The sequence below is a fragment of the Strongylocentrotus purpuratus genome, unplaced genomic scaffold (genome assembly GCF_000002235.5).
Source record: "Strongylocentrotus purpuratus isolate Spur 01 unplaced genomic scaffold, Spur_5.0 spur5_scaffold_15, whole genome shotgun sequence".
In the NCBI taxonomy this organism is placed as follows: domain Eukaryota; kingdom Metazoa; phylum Echinodermata; class Echinoidea; order Camarodonta; family Strongylocentrotidae; genus Strongylocentrotus; species Strongylocentrotus purpuratus.
Genome location: NW_022145600.1, coordinates 3,812,007 through 3,834,914, shown reverse-complemented (window position 1 = coordinate 3,834,914; position 22,908 = coordinate 3,812,007). Strand labels below are relative to the sequence as shown.

General features: G+C 40.7%; 2 protein-coding genes across 2 annotated transcripts in view; both read right to left on the bottom strand.

The window, feature by feature from the left end:
• LOC582508 (retinol dehydrogenase 8) overlaps positions 1-3,896 on the bottom strand; it is a 5,251-nt gene extending 1,355 nt beyond the window's left edge. The window contains exons 1-4 of the mRNA XM_030986407.1: positions 3,639-3,896; positions 1,760-2,034; positions 1,027-1,206; positions 2-36 (exon numbers count right to left, since the gene is read on the bottom strand). Coding sequence (XP_030842267.1) covers positions 2-36; positions 1,027-1,206; positions 1,760-2,034; positions 3,639-3,775 — 627 coding nt within the window. The 5' untranslated portion in view covers positions 3,776-3,896. The remainder of the gene's footprint in view (position 1; positions 37-1,026; positions 1,207-1,759; positions 2,035-3,638) is intronic.
• A 7,305-nt stretch (positions 3,897-11,201) lies between these two features.
• On the bottom strand, positions 11,202-22,333 carry LOC100891757 (retinol dehydrogenase 8). Its single transcript, XM_003730667.3, has 6 exons — positions 21,638-22,333; positions 16,466-16,740; positions 14,620-14,799; positions 13,517-13,610; positions 12,264-12,519; positions 11,202-11,755 (listed from the first exon to the last, which is right to left on the bottom strand). Exons 1-6 carry the CDS (start codon positions 21,772-21,774, stop codon positions 11,645-11,647), a joined length of 1,053 nt encoding a protein of 350 aa, XP_003730715.2. The 5' UTR covers positions 21,775-22,333; the 3' UTR covers positions 11,202-11,644.
• Between the last annotated feature and the right edge of the window lie 575 nt (positions 22,334-22,908).

The following is a 22,908-nucleotide window of genomic DNA, read 5'->3' as shown; positions in this document are numbered from 1 at the left end:
ATTTGGATGAAGTGTAGATATTTAGATACGGAGCTCCTGCAATACAAGTATGCCGCACGACACGAATATTTATTACTAATGACGAGAAAACTTCTGCTGAAACTTAAATCGAAACCGAACATCAAGACCAATCACAAACTTGCATAAGAATAGTCGTAAAGCCCCTTTCACATCGGGCCTTACGTAGAGTTGCGTAGTGCTGCGTATCGACTATACGCCGAGCGTACACTGTCCTACACTGGCCCTACGTAACTATACGCTGAGGGACTTAATGGCGTACGCAAACCTGTACGTCAGGCCTACGTAAAGGAACGCAACCTACGCCTGTTATACGCATCGTACGAATAGATACGCCAATTTCATACGCCGTATGTACGCGATGCCTATATACACGGTACGTAACCATACATCGCCGTACTCCACCCTGCGCTTAGCCTACGAAAGTCTAGCCTACGCCGAAGCAACATTTTTTTTCACGGATACGGCGTAGTAGCAATTCTACGCAGATCCGGTATGAAAGGGGCTTTAAGGGGGGCCTGGCGTATAGGTTTGCTTACGATTGCGTACGGTTGTTTACTGTGTACGCAAGCTTTTACTGCTTCGTCGGACTGGCGTAGGGTAGCGTACTATTGCGTAGGCTTGGCGCACTGTAGCGTAGTGTTGTGTAGACTTGCATACAGAAAGCGTACTTTTTGCGTCTAGTGTCTACGCCGAAAGTACGCCAACAAAATTAAACGTACTTCTCCTTCAACAAAAAATGTTTTTGACTAATTATTTTCATTTAAAATTATTAATGATGTGAATGACTGCTTATATTTTCTGTTACAAAGTTAATTGTCTGCTTAGATTCGCGGGGTATTAAATGAGCCTCCCTTGAAGTATTAAAATGAACTTTTGAATATACACTTTCCTAGTTTTCATAAAATGTACAGTGAATTAAGACGCATATAATTTTCGTTTTCTGTAAAATATAATTACACAGAGCAAAATCCCGGGTATTAAAATCGAATCCTTCTTCGAACATACCTTCAATTCCATTTCTACTTGACATATTGATGATCCTTCCCGATTCCTGTTTCTTCATGATCGGCAGGACCGCTCTCATCATCCGAAGATAGCCGAACAGGTTGATGTCATAGAGCCGAAGAATGTCGCTCATGCTGATCGTCTCCAAAGTTTTTTTCGTACAAATTCCGGCGTTGTTCACTAGAATAGAGATTAGTCCAATCGGACGTTTTCGAAATGTATCCAATATGTGAAGAGGCTCGATACGAATTATTCCATTCCCCTCTTACGAATAAATGTATCTAAATAGTAAGAATGCCGATTGCATCATTAGTTGTTGCTAGGTAGGACAAACTTTATGGCTTGCCCTCCCTAACAAAACGTAATATTAGTATATGCAATGTGCATTCTATTAAAATACAATTATTTGTGACAGGTTAATGACATAATTATTTTGTATCAAGGCACATCACGGAGATGTATGCATTGAATTTAGTAACATTATGAAATGGCCTATTTGATTGTTGTATAGAGCAGTGGTCTTTGACAAAGGCTTAATTTAGGAGGGGGTGGTTGTTACATCCACAAGTTAAACATTATGTGAGAAATGAACTCTTGGGCAATGTAAGTCGTGTTTGGTTTATTCCTATATTATGCTAACTCATTGTAGCACATTCAATAGGGTATAGGGCATAGAATCTTTCTGATAATTGGTCTAAAGCTAATTTTTCGAAAGTCTTTGCGACATTTACACCTAGGATATCGATGCGCCCTTGTTGCTCCATCACCATGGCAACTGCCGCCTCGACGTCTTCATCCTTTGTGACGTCAAGTCGGACAGGAAAGAGGGTATCGTTGAGGGCGTCGCCGGCTGTTTCACGGAACGTCTGCTCCTCGTCGAGCGAGCCGAGAATGGATCCGTAAACGATGAATCTCTTCTCGCGGTCCTTGGCCAGGAGATTGGCCGTGGCTAGACCGATGCCTGATGAGCAGCCGGTGACCACCACGACCCGAGGCTGCTGGGATGAGCTGAAAGCCAAAAGAAGAGTCAGGTATTTATCGTTAGGATTGCAAGCCCGCCGCCCAGCAGCCCCCTGCCACCCCCTCCCCCCTCCCCAACACAACAAAAAGAAGAAAGAATACGAGCTACAACAATCATATTTCCCGGGTAAAAGGAAGGCCTACGGCTTAACTTTTACAATGTGCCATTGTTCTTATTAAAAACAAGCAACAACAAAAACCCACATGAGACTTAATTGTATTTAAGTAGGCGGGGCGAGGGGGGTGGGGGGGGGGGGCACGGAAGACACGTACTCTTGGCAAATCCCAATCTGGCACAACTGAAAGAAAGCGCTATATTTTAATAAAATGAAATGAAATGAATCATGCCCCCTATTGTACATCCGACCAGCAATTTCAGACAAGAAAGGGACATGTACATTTTCATTTTGCCTAATTGCCACCGAATTTCAAATTAGGCCTACAAGCAAAATTAACATTTGTCCTTGCAAAAAAATACACTTTTAACCAACAGCGGGATCTACTTGTATCTACATGCGCCCGCTATATAGCCAACAATGCCTGAGAGGTACCCATTGGTCCCCATGGTCCCCTGTTTCTTATGTTACCTGAGAGCTGATTTGATAAGATAACCACCTGCCGGTGACCACGCAGGAAGGTATAATCCCTCCTGGCCAAACTAGTGCAGATAGGCTTTAAAGGTATTATATCCCTTTTGCAGCCAACCTCAAATTCTGTAGAACTTTGAATATGTCATGTATGTCCTATCTGTGAAATTTAAATGTTAGCAATGTCCTAATATTCAAAATATGCAAGGAAACCTGTTTACTTGCTAGACCTCACTGTCAGACACTATTGAGTGACTGACTGGCTTTTTTTCTTCTTTGGTAATAACATACATAAAATGAGCTGTAAAGGGTGCATTTGTCTACATCAATAACGCACTTGTTGTGATGGTCAAAATTAAACTGATTGAACCTATGCGCAGCATAAAACTTATGACCATTCGGTACAATGGTCTGAAAATCAAGACTGTTACTTATTGGCTCCATAGCTCCTAAGTCGATTTGACAACTAATAGTCGTTATTTTCCCACTTGAAGACATTTTCAAGCCCCACCTTTTTTTAGGGAAGTTCTAAATTAGTATTATCTTTCAAATGTCGTTGGAATTTAACCTTTTCATTTTTTTGGCCTGCAAATGGGAGATAGTACCTTTAAGATAAATCAAAACAAAACAAACAAAAAACTTTTAAACTTAATGAAATATAACAACATTTAAACTAACCTCTCTACTAGTATTACCCCTCCAATCGAATCGACTCCAAATGGGGAATTCCCCCGAAAACTACACCGCCCCTCCCCCCTTCCACTATGCACCCCTCACGCATTCCATACCTAACCCAAGAACGCACATTATCTTTCTCCCCGTCCCACCACTCTCTGTACATTGCATAAACGCTGTCTATAGTTAGTGTAGCGTCCAACCTTTGCGCATAATGATAGCAAGTGACGATATCGAGAAGGCGTACATACATGTATCGTCTACTGTATATACTGTATAGGATGGTGAATAACATTAATGTAAACTGTACAGGCTATTATGTCTACTAACCGATTCGCTGACATTGCAAGACCTTGTTTCCGCTGGCATAGTAGTCCAATGTTTGTTGATCTACTAGCACTGAGTGTAAATCTCCACGTGCTTATGGAGCTTCTTGCAAGCAATGCCTGTACTGTCGAGCGAAACATTGATTTGTTTGTCCTGGTCCGGCTAGTTAAGAATGATGGTACATGTAATGATTATATGGACTAAACGTCTCCCATTATTATTGCAACTTTGTGTAGTGAGGTATACAGAACACGAAATGCGGAAAATTTAGGTGTGCAACTTTCAACTCACGTACTGTTCGGGTTCAAAGAGCCCTTCACGCACTCGGATCGACGAACTTTGGAATCCACATGCATGCAATAAAACGAGCTAAATGTTGGCCTACATTAATATTGGCTACATGTACAATGTATTTTTTAAAAGGGAGATAAATGGGTTTTTCTCAAGCCTATATTCATTTGTCAGTTTCTCCACAAAATGGTGTAGACTAGGTGAGTAGGGACTTTCAATGACACACCAAATAAAGGGTCTAGCTGGATGTAGAAGCAAAGGGAGAGGCCCCACTTACTTACGGGTCCGGACATTATATGCAGGAGCGTACGCAGGTGGGGGGGGGGGGGGGCGAATTTTTTTTCCGTACTCGAGAGGGCAAATACCCCATGTGCGCATGCGCGTGGACTTGTGATTTCTATGCTACTTCCCATACGAAATGTACATGTATTCGCATGTACTGTGCACGATTCGCGTTCTACGAGTAAACGATGGCATAGTAGTCTTCAAACACAGACTCTGATTTGCCATTTTGACAAATCAATATGCGTATGTGTCGCGATGTGCTTATTCAAGTCTGTGTAGTTGTATGATTCAGACCCAGTAGTGCATATGGAAATACATTGCAACTTGTATAGAATGGTATAGTAGTCTGCAAGCACAGACGCTAATCTGACAGTTTGACAACATACTAGTAGTGTGCTGAGAAGTACTTTATTCAAGTCGCCAACTTGTATAGAATGGTATAGTAGTCTGCAAGCACAGACTCATCAATACACAATATATTATTATGTCCTTGCAGACTACTATACTACACTCTACACATTGAGATGCATTTCTAACGCACGCACCAGTAGGGTCTGAATCATACATCTACGCAGACTTGAATAAAGTACTTCTCAGCACACTACTAGTATGTTGTCAAACTGTCAGATTAGCGTCTGTGCTTGCAGACTACTATACCATTCTATACAAGTTGCAATGTATTTCCATATGCACTACTGGGTCTGAATCATACAACTACACAGACTTGAATAAGCACATCGCGACACATACGCATATTGATTTGTCAAACTGGCAAATCAGAGTCTGTGTTTGAAGACTACTATGCCATCGTTTACTCGTAGAACGCGAATCGTGCACAGTACATGCGAATACATGTACATTTCGTATGGGAAGTAGCATAGAAATCACAAGTCCACGCGCATGCGCACATGGGGTATTTGCCCTCTCGAGTACGGAAAAAAAATTCGCGGGGGGGGGGGGGGGTGGAGGAAAATCTCCCTCATTTTATTTTATTTTATTTTTTTTTTTTAATTACCCCCCCCCCCCCCCAACGGAACGAATTATCGACCGGCCAATTTTCAAATTTCGGGACAAAAAAATAATATATATGTCTTCTTACTCCCCCCCCCCCCCCCTCCTCCTCCTCCTTTGGTAACAAATGCCCCTCCTCCTTTTAAAAAATACCCCCATTTTAACTCGGATAAGCGCACCTTATATTTCACATGTGCCTTTTTTCCTAATGATAAGTGCCCCATTATAAAAGAGCCCCTTCCCCTTCTCTGGTAAATGACCCTTTTCACTACGAGAAGTAACTCCTTTTCACTTCAGAAAAGTGCCCCCTTAACATTCGATAAATGCCCCTCTAAAATCTGATCGGTGCCCATTTTCTTTCAACTAATGCCTCTTTTCCTTTCTAATAAGTGCCCCTTTTCATAATGGTAAGTGCCCCATTAAAAAGAGCCCCTTCCCTCACTCATAAATGCCCCTTCTCTGTTAATAACCCTTTTTAGGTACGAGAAGTTACTCCTTTCCACTCAGATAAGTGCCCCCCTTAACATTCGATAAATGCCCCTTTAAAATCTGATCGGTGCCCATTTTCTTTCAACTAATGCACATTTTCCTTTATTATAAGTGCCCCTTTCCCCTCTGATAATTTCCCTTTTAACAATGATACGTGCCCCTTTTCCTTTCTAATAAGGGACCTATCCCCTTTTCACCTCCTGTAAATGCCACTATCAAAATCTGGTGGGGGCCCCTTTTCCATCGACAAATGCCCATTTCCTATTCTCATGACTGACTTTTCTCATCCCTGGTGAGTGCCTCCTTTTGAGGGTGTATGAAGTGCCCCATTTTCACCTCTGATAATTACTCGTTGTACTTTGACACATGCTTCTTTTTTTTTTTCTGATACGTGTCCCCTTTTCATCTCATCATTAAACGCGCCCCAAATTTCAAGCGACTAAGAGCAATTTCTTCCAAAGCTCGCTCGCTACGCTCGCACGCATCTATAAATGATTTACTTATGTAACATATCAAAAGTCTTTTCAGCCTTCCGTTATGAAATGTGCTTATAACCCCATCAGAATTGTGGTTTTTCTTCTTTATACCCAATAAACAGAACACCAAAAAGTAACCTCTTTTGGGAGTGTATTTTAAGTGATTTTAAAGTATAGTGCCTTTTGAACTAGATTTAAACGTTATCGACATGTGCCTTCATTTAAACAAAAAAGGTACTCCTGTTCACGTTTTCATCTAACCTAAAAACCACCAGTTTATCACGCGACTGGAGTAACGTGATTCCACTTACCTCTGTAAATCAAGTGTTTATGACCAAATAACCACTTGACCAAGCAACGAGTTTTTTGTCAGTTAACCGATGGTGGCGATAAATACGTAATTGTTTGGTCTTGTAAGCACCTTTATTGATTGGTTTCACAGGTTATCCAAGGTTGATGGTAATAATCACGTTACTTACACCGGCTAATCGTCTTATTGCTCTGTCCGTGAATCTCTGGTTATATTCAACAGTAATTCTGAGGTGTCTTACACACCTCTTTAAAAGGTTTCAAAGTTGCCATAAATTTCTTGGTTATGATCACGTGGCTCAAGCTGATTACTAATCTAAGCTGTGAAAACGTGATATGTAGGTGTGAAAATTAGTAATTATTAAATGTTTTAAAACACCTTTTTAAATGGTAGTCAAAGTTGCCATAAGTTCCGCGGTGATGATCTCGTGACTCAAACGGATTATTGATCTAAGCTTGTCATACGTGACTTTTAGGTGTGAAAAATTAGTCATTATTAGGTGTCTTAAAACACCTATATAAATGGTTTCAAAGTTACCATAACTTTCTTGGTGATGATCACGTAGTTAAAACTGATTACTAATCTAAGCTGTGAATCCGTGATATTTAGGTGTGAAAAATAAGTCATTATTAGGTGTATTAAAACACCTATTTAAATGGAAGTCAAAGTTGCCATAAGTTCCGCGGTGATGATCTCGTGACTCGAACGGATTATTAATATAAGCTGGGTATTCCGTGTTTTCCATGTGTGAAAATGAGTTATTCTTGGGTGTCTTGATGGTTTCACAGTTACCATTTAAGTTCCGTGGTGATAATCCCGTGACTGTTGGCATATTTCTATGTTCACCAGTTGATAACTGACTGATGGCATATTTTCATTGAACCAGTAGATAACTGGAGTGTGCATATTTCCAGTTGCACCAGTTGATGACTGTGCGTTGGCATATTTCGAGTTGACCCAGCTGACACCAATTAATTTGCATATTGAATATGGGGTGCGTGCAGATCTATGTTTTTTAAACAATTTATCTGAATTTACAGCATATTTCTTAATTACTGATGATTTAGTTATATGCAATTCATTTCGAAAATACTGCAAATATAAATTACCAGTTATTAGGACATTTCGCTACTTCGTATAAATAGTTAAACATGAATAAGGGAAACATTAACTGTGAACTAAAATAATTTCAATAAAGTACAAGTATACGAATCTTTTTCGATTAATTCAATTAAGTAAGTCTACTTATTACCAGCATTGAAGTATTGTTGCTGTTCAACTGGTTGGAAGTTTTACCAAATGGTTCTAATGGCTCAGCTAGACCAGTTGAATTATAACTGGCCTGGATCAACTAGATCATTTAGCCCATTTCAATTTCCAGGGTTACCAGTTGGCATTAAATGGTTCATCAACTGGACCAGTTGCAACTAGCTTTCTCTTCTGGGATGTTTGCACCCCCCCCCCCCCCCCACCCAACCCCCTCTAATCCCAAACTGCTTCCGGCGCGCCTGGACGTAATTATGGAAGATCCAAGACACGATGTTCAGAAACGGGATGAGAACGTCATTATTTTGGTTCATTTATTGTGTAACATTTGCGTAATTATTGGGTTGAACGTGGGTTACAGTAACATACTTCCTCTTCGACGTAAATTTTACGTGAATGAAGAACATGATTCATCTCAAGTCAGCCTCGTAATATTCACGTGAATTTCACGCAGATATTTTGACTAAAACTATCACTAACGCTTCACGTGTTTCTGTGACGCGATAATTTCGTGTATGAAGATGTAATTTCATAACCAAACAAACACGGGAGAATTAGGTTTACAAACCATGGTCTACAAGGGAGGGATAATCACGTTATTATAATGGTGATATTGCAGTGACAATTGCGTGATTTAGTGTACGTGTGTTTTAAGTTACCTAATGCAAAAAACGTATTAACACATTTACGTAAATGTCCGGTGTTTGAAGAACGTAACTCTCCTCAAGTCGATACCTTGATATTGACGTGATTTTCACGTGATTTTGTTTATTGGGTAAGATGTAATTTTGCGCACTGCGATTTCACAAATATTTAAAAATTTCCTTGCTCGCTTCGCTCGCTCGCAAATAATTTTTCAGACCATCACACCCAACTGCAAAGCATGATGCTTAAACAATATCATGTATGGTGTATACAGTGAAACAAATATTTAAATCATCCCTGGTAATGTAATCACAATGGAGGGGTATATACCAATGTCTAAAAGATTGTATATTTTCGCTTTGAGATTTCCGTTTAAAGGTGCCCTTTTTTCTTGATGCCCCCCCCCCACTTTGGAAGTCGCTCGGCCGCCCATGGACTTATTAATTAATGTTTGTCTCATTTCAAATTTATAAACAAATTGAGCCGGAGAACACGTACAGTGCCCCCACTTTTCAAGTCACCCTAAAGTGCCCCTTTTTACATAGGAAAGGTACCCCTTTTACTTCACATAGGCCTAAGTGCCCCTTTCACTTTTATTAGGTGCCCGTTCTACATTCCTTTAGGTGCATCTAGTCTTACCAACCCTTAATTTACCCATGATAATTGCCCCTATTCATATCTGACAAGTGCCCATTTCATTTTGTAACAATTGCCCCTTCCCCTGCTAATAAATGCCCCCTTTTCATATTTGATGAGTGCCACTACTCACCTCTGAGAAGTGCCCCCTTTTATTTTGTACACGCGCCCTCTTTTCTTTCTAATAAATGCCCTTTTTACTTCTGATAAATGCCCCTTCTGTCACTTCTGTCAAAATATCATAGGTGTTCCCTTTTCGTTTAACAAATGCCCATTTTTCTTTGTAATAAGTGCCCCTTTCAATTCTCACAATGCCCCTATTCATCTCAGGTGAGTGCACTTTTTCAGGTACAAGAAGTGCCCCTTTATCTCTTATAATTACCTCTATTCAAATCTGAGAGGTGTCCCTTTTCATCTCCGATGAATGCCCTCATTCAAATTTGAGAGGCACACTTTTGATTCTTTAATAAGTGCACTGGCTTTTCATCTCTGATTAGTGCCCATTTTATTTTAAAAATTATTTAATAATTTATTTAATAAGTGCCCTTTTTCAATCATTAGGGCCTTTCTTCATCTCTGGTGAGTGCCTCTTTTTAGGTGCGATAAGTACACCATATTTACCTCTGATAGTTCCCCTTTCAGTTATTTTCCCTTTGGATATGTGCCCCCGATTCCGTTCACCATTAGAATGTGCTCCCATTTAAAGCAACTATTAGCAACTAATTCTTTAATTTCACCCAAAGCTTGCTCGCATGTTCCATGATTAAATTGTGGTTAAAACCCCATCAGGATTGTTTTTTCCTCTTTAGAAGATGTAATTTTTTGCACTGCGACCTCACAAATCTTTTTTTTTTTGCTCGCTCGCTTCGCTTCACAAATAAATATTCAGCCCGTCTGACCCAAATGCAAAAGTATGATGCTTAAGCAGTATCTTGGACCATGTAAAGAGAGAAAATATTGAAATCATTCCTGATATAATGTAATCACAATGTAGGGGTATATACCAATGTCTTAAAATGGTGTATTTTCGCTTTGAGATTCACACTTTGTAGATACCCCCTTTACAAAATAGTCCCTTTTTGACCCTCAATCCACTTTGAAAGACGCTCAATCGTACCTGCCTGGATCTCACGCCGTTCGCTATGCTCTACTTAGACACTTGGATTTCAGTGTCCCCAAACAATATAAAACGGATTGACGCCCCTGAACACATACATGTACGTACATACATGTTGGCAAACTGATCTGCAAAACAAAGAATAACAGGAGGCATAATTGTATTCATTTGTATATTTTATTATTGACAATAATAATAATAATATGTCTTGTTTACCCAAGGTAGCCTTATCAGTATTTATACTGTTCTCCCTGAGGGCCCTGCAATCATATCTTTACCCCTGTCATCGGATTCAGGCTTACCCGCACACAATGTATGCACATTCTCCGCTCCCTGGGGAGCATTCTAGCCAGGCGTCAGTTTTACAAGCGCACACTTGCTAATCTAAGTACATTAGCTTTCGCATCCTACCGAATACCTATTTAAGACCTTCAAGCAATTCATGCTGGATTACAATTGAACCTTTTTCATTTTCATTTACATTTAAAGAAAATGACTTAAGAGAACTCCACATAATAATCTTGTAATGAACTGGCAATAATGATAACAATAATTATCCATTTGTATTGCGCACAACTTTGCCGACATTATAGGCACCCTTAGCGCAAAGATCAATTACAAATCAAACACATTACAAGAATACGGTCATTAATGAAAACTAAGGGTGCAGAATGAGCGATTTGTAACGCTCATCGTAAACGCTCATCGTAATCGCAGTTCCACGGTGTACTGTTTATGCTCACTTCTCTGGCTCCTCCAAGCAATTCTCCCTGGGTGGCCTTAATTGGCCTTGCAGCTGGATTGGCAACCTTGAAATGCGCATGCTATGTAGACGATGGTCCATGCGTAGACCCACTAGAGGTCAGTGCGTTGACCCCATTTAAACGCGTTTACAAAATTAATTGTAATCGCATCTTTTTGTGAGTTTACGATCGGCGATCGTGATCGCCGTTTTTTCGGTGATTCTACAAAAGTGAGAAAGGACGCAACCGTGTTTTAAACTAAACGCGTAACAGATGCTTGATTCTGGCCAGAAAAAATTAAGCATAAACACGCCCTAAGATATTACAAAATGAAAAGGCGATAAAATTAATGGTCAACATACAGAAAATTAATAACCAAAAGTAATACAAAATATTCTCACTCAGATACTAATCCTAACATGATCAGTACGCCCTACTAATCTTCACTTTTTGTTGAAAGGTTCTAATTGATGAGCTCAACTTCCAAGTCCAATGATAGGGCATTCCAGGCAAGTGGGGCAGCAATCCATGATCTTTTACACCGCGGTACTTTGTACTGGTCTGGTCAACATTTCCCGAGCGGAGACGTCTCTAAGGCTTCCTCCATTCTATACCATCTCCAACATGTAGCTAGGAGCCTGATTTGACTTGATTTTGAGTATCATGAATTTGACTTGATTTTGATTGTCATGGATAGTATTTTGTATTCTAGCCTTTGTCTCACTGGGAGCCAGTGAATCTTACTCGTGTCCAGCCTTACCATAAAATGGTCTCAATCTATCGGCCGAGTAGTCAATAAACTCGTCTCCGGTAGGATCCCGGTACTTTCGCTCCGCCAGTGCCGCGACTGCCTAAAAGGATATGAAATTATAAGAGTACAATATAAACCTATCCATCTCATTTACTCCGTACAAAAAAAAATTAGTTGAATGAAGAATAACTCAATTATGAATTTAAAATTTATAAATTTGACAAAGCCAGATATTCACGACAACACCCCACCCCCCCCCCCCCCCCCCCCCCCAAAAAAAAAAAAAAAAAAATGAAGGTAAAAAACAGTGAATTCCGACTAAGGATTTTCCAAGCATTTTATCAAGTCGTTGGAGATACGATCGTTTAAATTCTAATATCCTTACACTTACCTTTAAATGTTCATACCTAGTCCTATTTTTATTAAGACAGGTTTTTTTTATAAATATTTGTGTCAATTTTGTTGACCATTAAGGCAATATACCCAAGCTTTACTCAGTATTTCTATCGAGTTTTTTAGGCGATGTTTAAAACCTTACAAAAAAAATGATTTTGCACGCTTATCTTGAATTAGACCGATATCATCTCTATATTAAAAGGGCATACTACCTCTTGAGTCTGGTATCGGAAGTGCGGCTTGACGTCGGTGGCAGCGCGAAGGACCACGTGCGCGACATCCTCAGCCGTGATCGAAGGGCATTTGGACCACTCCAAGTCGTGGTCGCGGTACATGCTCAACTTGCGATCAATCTCGTGCACATCCGGGTTATCTGAAATGCTCTTTGACCCCAAACCACCGAGACCGCTAGAAACCATGGTTTCATTAATGGGTGTGCTGACGGCGCCCGGTTGAATTAAACTGACCCTATATAAAACAAAGATATAGACGATAGACTTTATTTACAGGGTTGTTTAAATATTCCTTTATTTCATCATTCAGTTTGAAATGACATTCGTTGTTTCCCTTATAATATTACTATAATGTGTTAATTTCCAAGGAATTTACATGTTTTGTTAATTTCGTTAGTAATGTTAGAAATATTTGATCTTCTTATTAATCTAAGAAATGATAATTTGTTAAGATATGTTAGTAATATTTTGTTTTCTTGGTAATTTGAGTAATGTTATTTCCATTAGTAATATTAATTTTTTGTTTGAAGTAATTTTGACTTGTGTACATGTACAGCGCTTTGAAACTTTTGTCACAAGCGCTATATAAATTTTTCATATTATTATTATTATTATATTACTTTCTTGTTTGACAACCCTACCTTTTTCTTAAAGCCCCACTGTTCTACTTCTAGCTACTTGCTCCCTCTATAAAAAAAAACTTCCCTGATCGGTGCCTGTTGGTGCCCCATGATCCTCTTTTTCTTATGTTAGTTGAGAGCTGGGTTAATGAGATAGCCACCTGTCAGTGACCTCGCTGCGTGGTCTAATCCCTTCTGGCTCAGTAGTATTGACGGTCTTTAATAATGTTAGACTTTTCCTAATTTTCTTGATATAAGTTTATGTTACAGAGCCCTATTTGAAGCTCAGATCATTTACAACCTCATAAAAAATCAAAATGAAAATACGTGTACAAAAATAGAGTAATGTTTGATTATAATTTACAGATAAATAGGGGTGAGCGCAATCTTACTTTAACCAAAGCTAATTATATCGAAACCACACATGGAAATCTTCGATTTACTTTCCGTTCGAATAAATTTCGTGATTCGTGAAACGTGAGAAGAGATGTAAATAAATAGAAGAGAACGCTTGACTGGAGTGAGCATCAAAATGTCCTTGTGCTTCAAAGAGACAACGACTGCTTTTAAGATAATTATACTCGTTTGAAAATAAAAGAGGCTGATACGAACCATATATTGAAGAATCGTCCAATAACTGCCGTCTCCTCACTTAACCCTTCAACGGCGAATTTGGATGAAGTGTAGATATTCATATACGGAGCTCCTGCAATACAAGTGTGTCGGACAACACGAATGTTTATTTATTACTGACGAGAAACTTCTACTGAAACTGAAATCGAATCCGAATCACAAACTTTAAAAAACAGTCGTAACAGCCCTTTCACACCAGCCCTTACGTACAGTTGCGTAGTGTTGCGTACCAACTACGACTAGCGTACGCTGCCCTACGCTGGCCTACGTAACTATACGCTGAGGGACTTAAAGGGGTACGCGAGATGGACGCAAAAAATAAACATGTTTAATTTTTTTTCGCGTACTTTTGGCGTAGTCACGAGACGCAGAAAGTTCGTATTTGACGCAAGTTTACGCAAGTCTACGTAACACTACGCTACAGTACGCCAAGACTACGCAATATTACGCTACCCTACGCCAGTCCGACGAAGCTCCAGTAAAAGCTTGCCACACAGTAAACAACCGAACGCAACTGTAAGCAAACCTGTACTTTAGGCCTACGCTTTGCACAGGGCGTCCCTATTTTCACGAAGTGACGGTAGTGAGGACAATCGTCACGCGAATTGAATGCGATTTTCCTCACTACTGTTACTTTGTGAAAATAGCGAATACGCCACCGTACGCCAGCCTACGCAGATCTGGTGTGAAAGGGGCTTTAGGCTGAAGTGAGTTTTCCGCACCCATCGACCAATACAGGTCCCAATTCGGGCCGGCCTTTGCCTTCTTCTTTGAGTCATCTTCTCCTTCAATTTTTTTATTTTGACTTATTATTATTATTAAAAATTATCAATGACGTGAATGACCGGGCTTATATTTTCTGTTACAACGTTTATTGTCTGCTTAGATTCGCGGGACGCGGGGTATTTAGTAATGGGCCTCCCTGGAAGTATTATAAAGAATTTTGATTGTACACTTTTCTAGTTTTCATAAGACGCACAGAATTTTCGTTTTTCTGCAAAGTAAGGGGTCATTTAAAACTTTGGAAGAGTCAACCTTCTATATACAGAGTAAACATTTCGGGTATCCTTTTTCCAACATACCTTCAATTGCATTTCTACTAGACATATTGATGATCCTTCCCGATTCCTGTTTCTTCATGATCGGCAGGACCGCTCTCATCATCCGAAGATAGCCGAACAGGTTGATGTCATACAGCCCAAGAATGTCGCTCATGCTCATCGTCTCCATAGTTTTCTTCGTATTGATTCCGGAGTTGTTCACTGTACAGTGCGACCCAGAAAAACGAAACCGAGAATTATCGATGTTTTATCATAACTTAATGACAATTATAATTATTAAATGACACATGTTTGTGAAGCCCAGATCCTCCTCTTTCTTTTGATGCAACTCATATGATGCATATTTCACGCATAATTGATTAAAAGCAATTTGAAGGAAGGAAAACATAAAGTCATTTGGCGGGCGGTATCTGAATTTCGAAGAAAAAAAAATCACATTTCTAGAAAGTTCAGTTTCTGCCTTTTCATATGAAAATCAATCAGGAAAAATGAGCCAGGAATAACAAAGTTCTGTTAGTTTATAGTGATGCTTGCATTTCAATAATTTGATTAAACTAATTCGTTTTCACTGGCTGCCTGCCGTAGCAACAAACGGAATTGACAAAAGACTTAACTCCGTTTCGTTGACGATCAGACATAGACGAAAGACTTCATGCATGGCTGATTGTCAATGACACGGAGTTAAGTCAATTCCGCTTGTTGCTACGGCAGGCAGCCAGTGAAAACGAACTTTTTAAATCAAATTTATGGAAAGTATGGAAAACGAACTAGCCTCTTTTTTCTATCCTGTCGTTTGGAAAATGTCGCGTTAATCCTGCGATGGAGGATGACGGGGGATGAGAGGGAGGTATGAACAATATTTTAAAGTCAGGGTAGGTATGATACATTTTTGTGTTACTGTAGATGAATAATGTGACGATACGAAATCCAGAGATAAAATTCACTGCAGGAAAAAAACCAAAGTACAAATTTGTGGATCCCTTTCTGGCAATCATAGATCGGCCCCTCCCATTTTCCAATCAATGTGTCATCGCCTCATCTAAACGGGAATAGATCTCTTGTTTCGATGAGCAAATCCATCATAATAAATCAAGCTCTGTCTGTAGTTCGATTATAGACACTTGATATAAAAGTATGAAATAGAAAACCTGTCCAGAACATATTGTTTGTAAAACACGTTGGAATTAAAGTACACTTTCTCGTATCTAATTTCATACACGGCCATAAGTTGTCACAGTGGCTGATATAAGTATAAAGTAAGCTGTAGAGGGCTCGCTTTCACTTAGGTCATTATAAATGTGAAGCAAACTAAAAATTCATTAGTATGTAATAGGTAGTTTTGGGTTTCCTACGTACGCCTGTTATTCACGTGGTGCCTTGTCATCTTACTTATGTTATTACCTGCGCTAATTAAGTTTGTGACGCTGACGGCACTCAGCCCATAAATCAATAATACAGAAGAATGTTTGCAATTTCATTTAGCATTCACTGTGTGCACGATGCCACTTAAAAATGGCGCACCAAGGACAGGACAGCGCACGCCGCTGATGCAGTCGTGCGTCAGGAAACTAATAACGCCTCGTGTGCAGATCCGACACCAAATATTTTGGAAAAAAATGTCCACTTTTTTTTGGGGGGGGGGGGGGGGGAGGTCTAGCTCTTCGTTATCAAAAATTCAAAACATCAATGGCTTCCAACCATACAACCCTTTTAAAAAACTTTTGAGAAATGAACTCTTGGGCGATGTAAGTTGTGTTTGGATTACTCCTATGCTAAGTTATTATAAGACAATCAATATGGCATGGATGGACAAGGCTACTGAATTAGCCTAAGGTTATTTTTTAGAAAGTATTTGCGACATTCACACCTAGGATATCGATGCGCCCTTGTTGCTCCATCACCATGGCAACGGCCGCCTCGACGTCTTCATCCTTGGTCACATCAAGTCGGACAGGAAAGAGGGTATCGTTGAGGGCGTTCCCTGCTGTTTCACAGAACGTCTGCTCCTCGTCGAGCGAGCCGAGAATGGATCCGTAGACGATGAACCTCCTCTCACGGTCCTTGGCCAGGAGATTGGCCGTGGCTAGACCGATGCCTGATGAGCAGCCGGTGACCACCACGACCTGAGGTTGCTGGGATGAACTGGGAGGCAAAAGAAGGAATTAGGAATCAAAGCCCGGTGGCCCAGCACCCCCCTCCCCCCCCCCCCTCCCCACCCCCCCCCCCCCCCCCAAAAAAAAACACTAGCTACAAGTACAAATCGTATTTTTGGGATGATAAGGAAAGGGAAGGGGTATGGCCTAAATTTTAACATTGTGCCCTTCTTATCAAAAACAAAGAAAAAACAAACAGATGTAACTAGTATTTGAGTAAATTTGCAGTGGTAGGGCGGGGGCGAGGGGGGGCACGGAAGACATGTACAATTGGTAAATCTCAATCTGACAGATCTGATAGATAGGCCTACATGAAATAAAATAAAATAAATCATGAACAATTTCATTTTGCTTCTTAAATAATTTTAGATATGTACCCCCTCCCCCCTTCAGAGAATACTAGATCAGCCGCTTATATAATATATAAAGGCAATGGTGATGATAATGATAACGAAAATGATAATTGGGATAATAATAACATTCATGAAAATAATGAAAACGAAAATAATGTTAAAAATGAAAAATAATAATAACAATAATAAATAACATTATAAATAATTTTGTAAATAATATTGTGAATAATGATAATAATAATAATAACAATAGTAATGTGGAAATAAGCTCCCGAGCTTTCGTGGGTTATCCTGTTCAAGCTGACCTAATTTTGATCTGTTATTATTATATATTGTTGTATGTTGGAAGCTTGTCGAATAAAAATCAATCAATCAATCAATTTATTAGTATTACTATACTATTCTTGAAGCTTTTTATTGAGTCAGCCAAAATGTGTTATTCATGCAACCTCCCCCTCATCCAGGGGCGGATCCAGGATTTCTTAGGGGGGGGGCCCAAATTTGAAATTATGCGAGCCAAATATTGGTACATAATGGTGACCAGCAGTGACGTAATTAGGGGTGGGTGGGTGCAGGAAGGGGCGAGTTTTTCCCCTCCGTCCTCCGCGAAGCGCGGAAGCTTTGCCATTTCCATAAATTATTAGAGAAAGAAGACGATTCGTTGTACCATTCCCAAAATGATCCTCGTCTGAATTATGTTTCCCCCCCCCCCATCCCGCGAGATGCGCGAAAGCTTTTACGTTTCATTAAATCATTAGAGAAAGAAGACGATTCGTTGTACCGTTCTTGACTCTTAATCCTTGTCTAAATTCAGTTTCTCCCTACCCACCCCCCTACCGCGCGAAGCGCAGAAGCTTCGACGTTTCATTAAATTATAAGAGAAAGAAGACGATTCGTTGTGTCGTTATCGACTCTTAATCTTCGTCTAAATTCAGTTCCCCCCCCTAGCTTTTACGTTTCATTTAATCATTAGAGAAAGAAGACGATTCGTTGTACCGTTCTCGACTCTTAATCCTTGTCTAAATTCAGTTCCCCCCCCCCCCCCCCCGACTCCCGCGTGAAGCGCGGAAGCTTCGACGTTTCATTAAAATATTAGAGAAAGAAGACGATTCGTTGTATCATTATGACTTTTAATCCACGTCTAAATTCAGTTCTCCCCCTCCCGCGCGAAGCGCGGAAGCTTTCACGTTTCATTAAATCATTAGCGAAATAAGACGATTCGTTGTACCGTTAAGACTTTTAATCCTTGTCTTAATTCAGTCCCCCCCCCCCCCTCCCACGCGAAGCGCGGAAGCTTTTACGTTTCATTAAATCATTAGAGAAAGAAGACGATTCGTTGTACCGTTCTCGAGTCTTAATCCTTGCCTGAATTCAGTTCCCCCCCCCCCCCCGTTTCGACGTCTCATTAAGTTTTTAGAGAATGAAGACGATTCGTTGTTCCGCTCTCGAAAATAATTTAGTTTCCCCCACCCGCGCGAAGCGCGGAAGCTTTTACGTTTCATTAAGTCATTAGCGAAAGAAGACGATTCGTTGTATACCTTTATGATTTTTAATCATCGTCTAAATTCAGTGTCCCCCACCCGCGCAAAGCGCGGAAGCTTTTACGTTTCATTAAATCATTAGAGAAAGAAGACGATTCGTTGTACCGTTCTCGACTCTTAATCCTTGTCTGAATTTCAAATATTTTCTTTGTCTATTCCCTTTTCTTCTTACGTCCTCTTCCTTTTCACTCCTCTCTTTTTTTTTGGCCAGCGTTTATGGGGTCAACCCCACCACCCCCTGGCTACGCCCCTGCGGACAGATGAACATATGTTGATACCTTGTCCGCCCGGAAGCTCAGTGTTTTAAGGACTTAATTTACGGTCAAATTAGCATTCAGGGGTCCGCCTTAGGTCCCTAGGCGGGGTCCAGGGGCAGAGCCCTGGAAGTTCAGGAGTTTTAGGCATTTAATTACGGTCAGATGAGCATTATTTTGATACCTAATTGATACAGTGGCAGGTCACTAATTGGCTTTGGGTTCAGGGGGCGGAGCCCCGGAATCTCAAGGGTTTAGGCACTCAATTACGGTCAGATGAGTATCAAGGGGCCCGCCTAAGGGCTTTTGGTTGGGTCCAGGGGGCAGAGCCCGGAAGCTCAGGGGTTTTAGGCGTTTAATTACGGTCAGATGAGCATTTCTGATACCTTATTATGTGTGACACTGGCAGGACACTATCAGGGGTTTTAGGCATTAAATGACCGTCAGATGAGCATCTAATAAAGGGCCCGCCTTAGGGCCCTAGGTAGAATCCAGGGGGCAGAGCCCTTGGGGTCTTAGGCATTTAATCATGGTCAGATGAGCATATTTTGATACCCCATTATAATGTGACACTGGCAGTTAACTATTTTTTCTTTCTCGCTCTCTTTCTTTCTATATTTCTCTTTAATATATTTTTTCAAAGAAAGTGTGGGGGGGGGGGGGCTCGAGGATCCCGATCCCCGCCGTTCCGCGGTCCCTGCTATGTAGGTATCTCAAGAAGCATTTTCTTGCCTGGCTGTAAATTTAGGAATTTGTCATTTTCCAACAAACGCATTAAGTGAGGAAAAATCTCGGAAAATTATCTCATTTCAGCATTATTTGTAAACCACCGTTATGGAATTAGAAATAAACCACGTTTGAATTCTATTTCTCCAAAGCCCCCCCCCCTCCCCTATTAGTACGCCAGTGCCCCTCCCCCCCCCCCCCCCCCTCCTTCGATCTTCACCTTGTTGGCGGGAAAATTGCAACTGATATCCCTTACCTTTCTTCCTTCTCTTTTTTTTTCTTTCCCTTTCTCTCCTCTTTCCCTTTCCCTTCCCTTCCGTATCTCTCTTTTAGGTTTGCGGGGGGGGGGTGTAGGGGCAAGGTCATTTTGGTTCCCACCCCGCTTCACACATTGTTGGCGGGATTAACCGCAACTGATCTCCGCTTCTTTCTCCCTTTTCTCTTTTCTTCCTCTTTTTTGTTCCCTTTTAGCTCTCCTCTTTTCCTTTTACTTCCTTCTCTCTCTTTTTTTAACGGAGACGGGGGGGGGGCTAGGGCTTCCCCCCCCCCGATCCACAACTTGTTGGCGGGAAAATTGCAACTGATATCCCCCTTCTTTTCTTTTCTTCTTCCTCTTTTGTCCTTTCCTGTATCTCCTCTTTTTCTCTTTTCTTTCCCTTTCCTTCCTTCTCTTTTATTTTTTGATGGGGGGGGGGGGAGGGGGGAGGCAACAGCCTGGGAGGCAAGTCCTTTTGCCCCCGCCCCCGATCTCCTTCTTCCCTCTTTTCTTTTCTTCTTCCTCTTCTTTTTTCCCTTTCTCTCCTCTTTCCCTTTCCCTTCTTTTCCTTCTCTCTCTCTCCTTTTTTTATTTTTTTATTTTTTGCGGGGGGGGGGGGGGCCAAGGCCCGCTCGGCCCCCCCCCCCCTGGATCCGCGCCTGCCCTCATCCCCAACGATCGTCAGCATGTACGATTGACAATGTTTCCCCTTAATGTGTGTTCAATTGAAGATTAAATTTTTTTTTAAAGTTCAATGAAATATAACAAAATTTATACATGTAGTAACAAAGAGCAGGCCTCGACTCGACTCAAGATGGGGAATCCCCGAAAACTACACCGCCCACCCCCCTACCATCATGCACCCGTTCCATACCTAACCAACGAACTCATATTTAGTAACCCTAAATTAGCCACATATTAAGCCAATCTGTGAAAATATTAAAAGAAGCTAATTTCAACTGATTGGGTATAGACCAGGCGTGTACGCAGGGGGGGGGGGGGGGGGGGGGTGAACCCCCCCCCCCCCTTTGGTATTTTTATGTGTGTAAACCCCCCTGAAAAAAAACCTAACCCCCCCCCCCCCTCCCCCCATTGGTTTTTTTTTATTTATTTATTTTTTTTTATTATAAAAACAACCAACAAAAACAAAAAAGTATGCACATGGCTGTCCTCTTAATAATAATAATAATAATAATGTAACTTATATCGCGCCAAATCCACTCTGTGGAGTGCTCAAGGCGCGTGTAAACAGGAAAAACGATCAAGACTTGAAAAGAAATGTTTCAATTTGTTTGTGCTCATTATTATATAATATGGTAATTTTACTGTTATAAATATGACATATTAGTGAATAATAATTTTTTTTAACTTTGATCTCATTTTCGGAGGTCAGGATTTTATTCTAAGGGTCAGTATAGTTATTCTATGTCATCTTCTTTCGTAATCCCGTGCATTTTGACACCAAGATCATCTCTATATATGCCATATTTTGTTGCTGAAATACAATTTTTAGTGATTGAGGCAGAGGTCATTGACCTTTGACCTCTAACTAAAAAAAATTCTTCCTAACGCCTATAATTATCTTCCTTCCTTTTTGGGGGGTAGTTGTGCATACCCCTACCTTCCGGCCAAAATCAGTTGAAATTAGCTTCTTTAAAAAAAAATTTTACAGATGAACCTTAATTAAGTTAGGGATACTAATTATTTACCTTGGTTCTCCATATTGTTATACTGTAGGCCATTAATGTCTACTTACCAATTTGCTGAAATTGCAAGACCTTGTTTTCTATTGCACAGTATTCCAATGTTTGTTGATCTATTAAGTGTAGATCTCCAAGTGCCAGTGGTTCTGGGTCTTCTTGCAAGCAAGGCAAAAACTGTCGAGCGAAGCATATTGATTTGGTGGGTGGAAGTATTACGATGATAGTTCTGGTCCCGCTATAGTTAAGAATGATAATAATATGGACTAAATGTCTCCCATTATATTGCAACTTCGTGTAGCATGGCACGTTGAAATGATGTACGGAACACAAATGCAGAAATCAGCGAGGTGTGCAATACAATAGACTATAATAGGCCTACTCGGGTACCCTCTCGGGTACAGCCTAATCGGAGTTTCTCAAGGCTATCTTCTTTTGTCCAGTATTCTGTTGTCATTGACACACCAAATAAAGGGTCTAACTGTAGATATCATTCCCCTACATAGAAAATGTTACTCCCCCTAAAGTGGTACTGGACAGGACCAATTGGTCCAGATTTCCGTGGCATCGCAAACTGTCAACAAACATCACAACTGAGGGTGCAGAGTTCAAAAATCAAAATCAAAAGGTGCTCATAAATATACAGTGGGTTGCAGACATCATCTAATTTTTAGATGAAGTAGAGCCACATCGACGCTCTAGCCCGCCTGTGTACAGCTGCGCTGAGGGGTCATTCTGCATGCAGCTCCAAATTTTGATATTGAAAGACTTGGCCGATGTTGACTCTTTGATGATGGTGGCTGGTACTGGTAGTTGACTCCATTGCCTAATGGTACGAGCAGTAGCGTACGCAGGATTTTTTCCAGGGGGGGGGGGGGGGGGGGGTTAACATTTTGAAATCGTTAGAGGTCATATTTTTTTTTCTTTTTGGTCCCGAAATTTGAACATTTGACCGATCGACATTCCGTTCCGTTGGGGGGGGGGGGGAGGCGGGTAAGGTCATCTCTTTTAGGTCATCCATCAGGATTTTTTTTATTGATTTTTCTTTTTTTAATGATTTTTAAATTTAAAAAAAAAAATCAAAAGGGGGGGGGGGGGGGTTCCCGAAAAACATACACATAAAAAAACTCAAGGGGGGGGGGGGGGGGGGGGGGTTAACCCAAACTGTATGCTTCGGTCCTGGGAGAGTAGTTGATGTACTGGTTTGGCCTTTGACTACGGGTGACTGGTCTGTTGGGGTTGTTGGCGACTGGGATTAAACAGCATGGTAAGACATGCAACTTTCCTCCTATCTTGAAGTGAAGGCCAATTTTTAAACAATGATCTA

Coding starts and splice junctions, on each gene's coding strand:
- LOC100891757 (XM_003730667.3), bottom strand. CDS start 21,774: ATGCTTCGCTCGACAGTTTTTGCCTTGCTTGCAAGAAGACCCAGAACC. Junction 16,741..21,637: donor CTTGCAATTTCAGCAAATTG/GTAAGTAGACAT, acceptor TTTGCCTCCCAG/TTCATCCCAGCAACCTCAGG. Junction 13,611..14,619: donor TAGTAGAAATGCAATTGAAG/GTATGTTGGAAA, acceptor CTTGTATTGCAG/GAGCTCCGTATATGAATATC.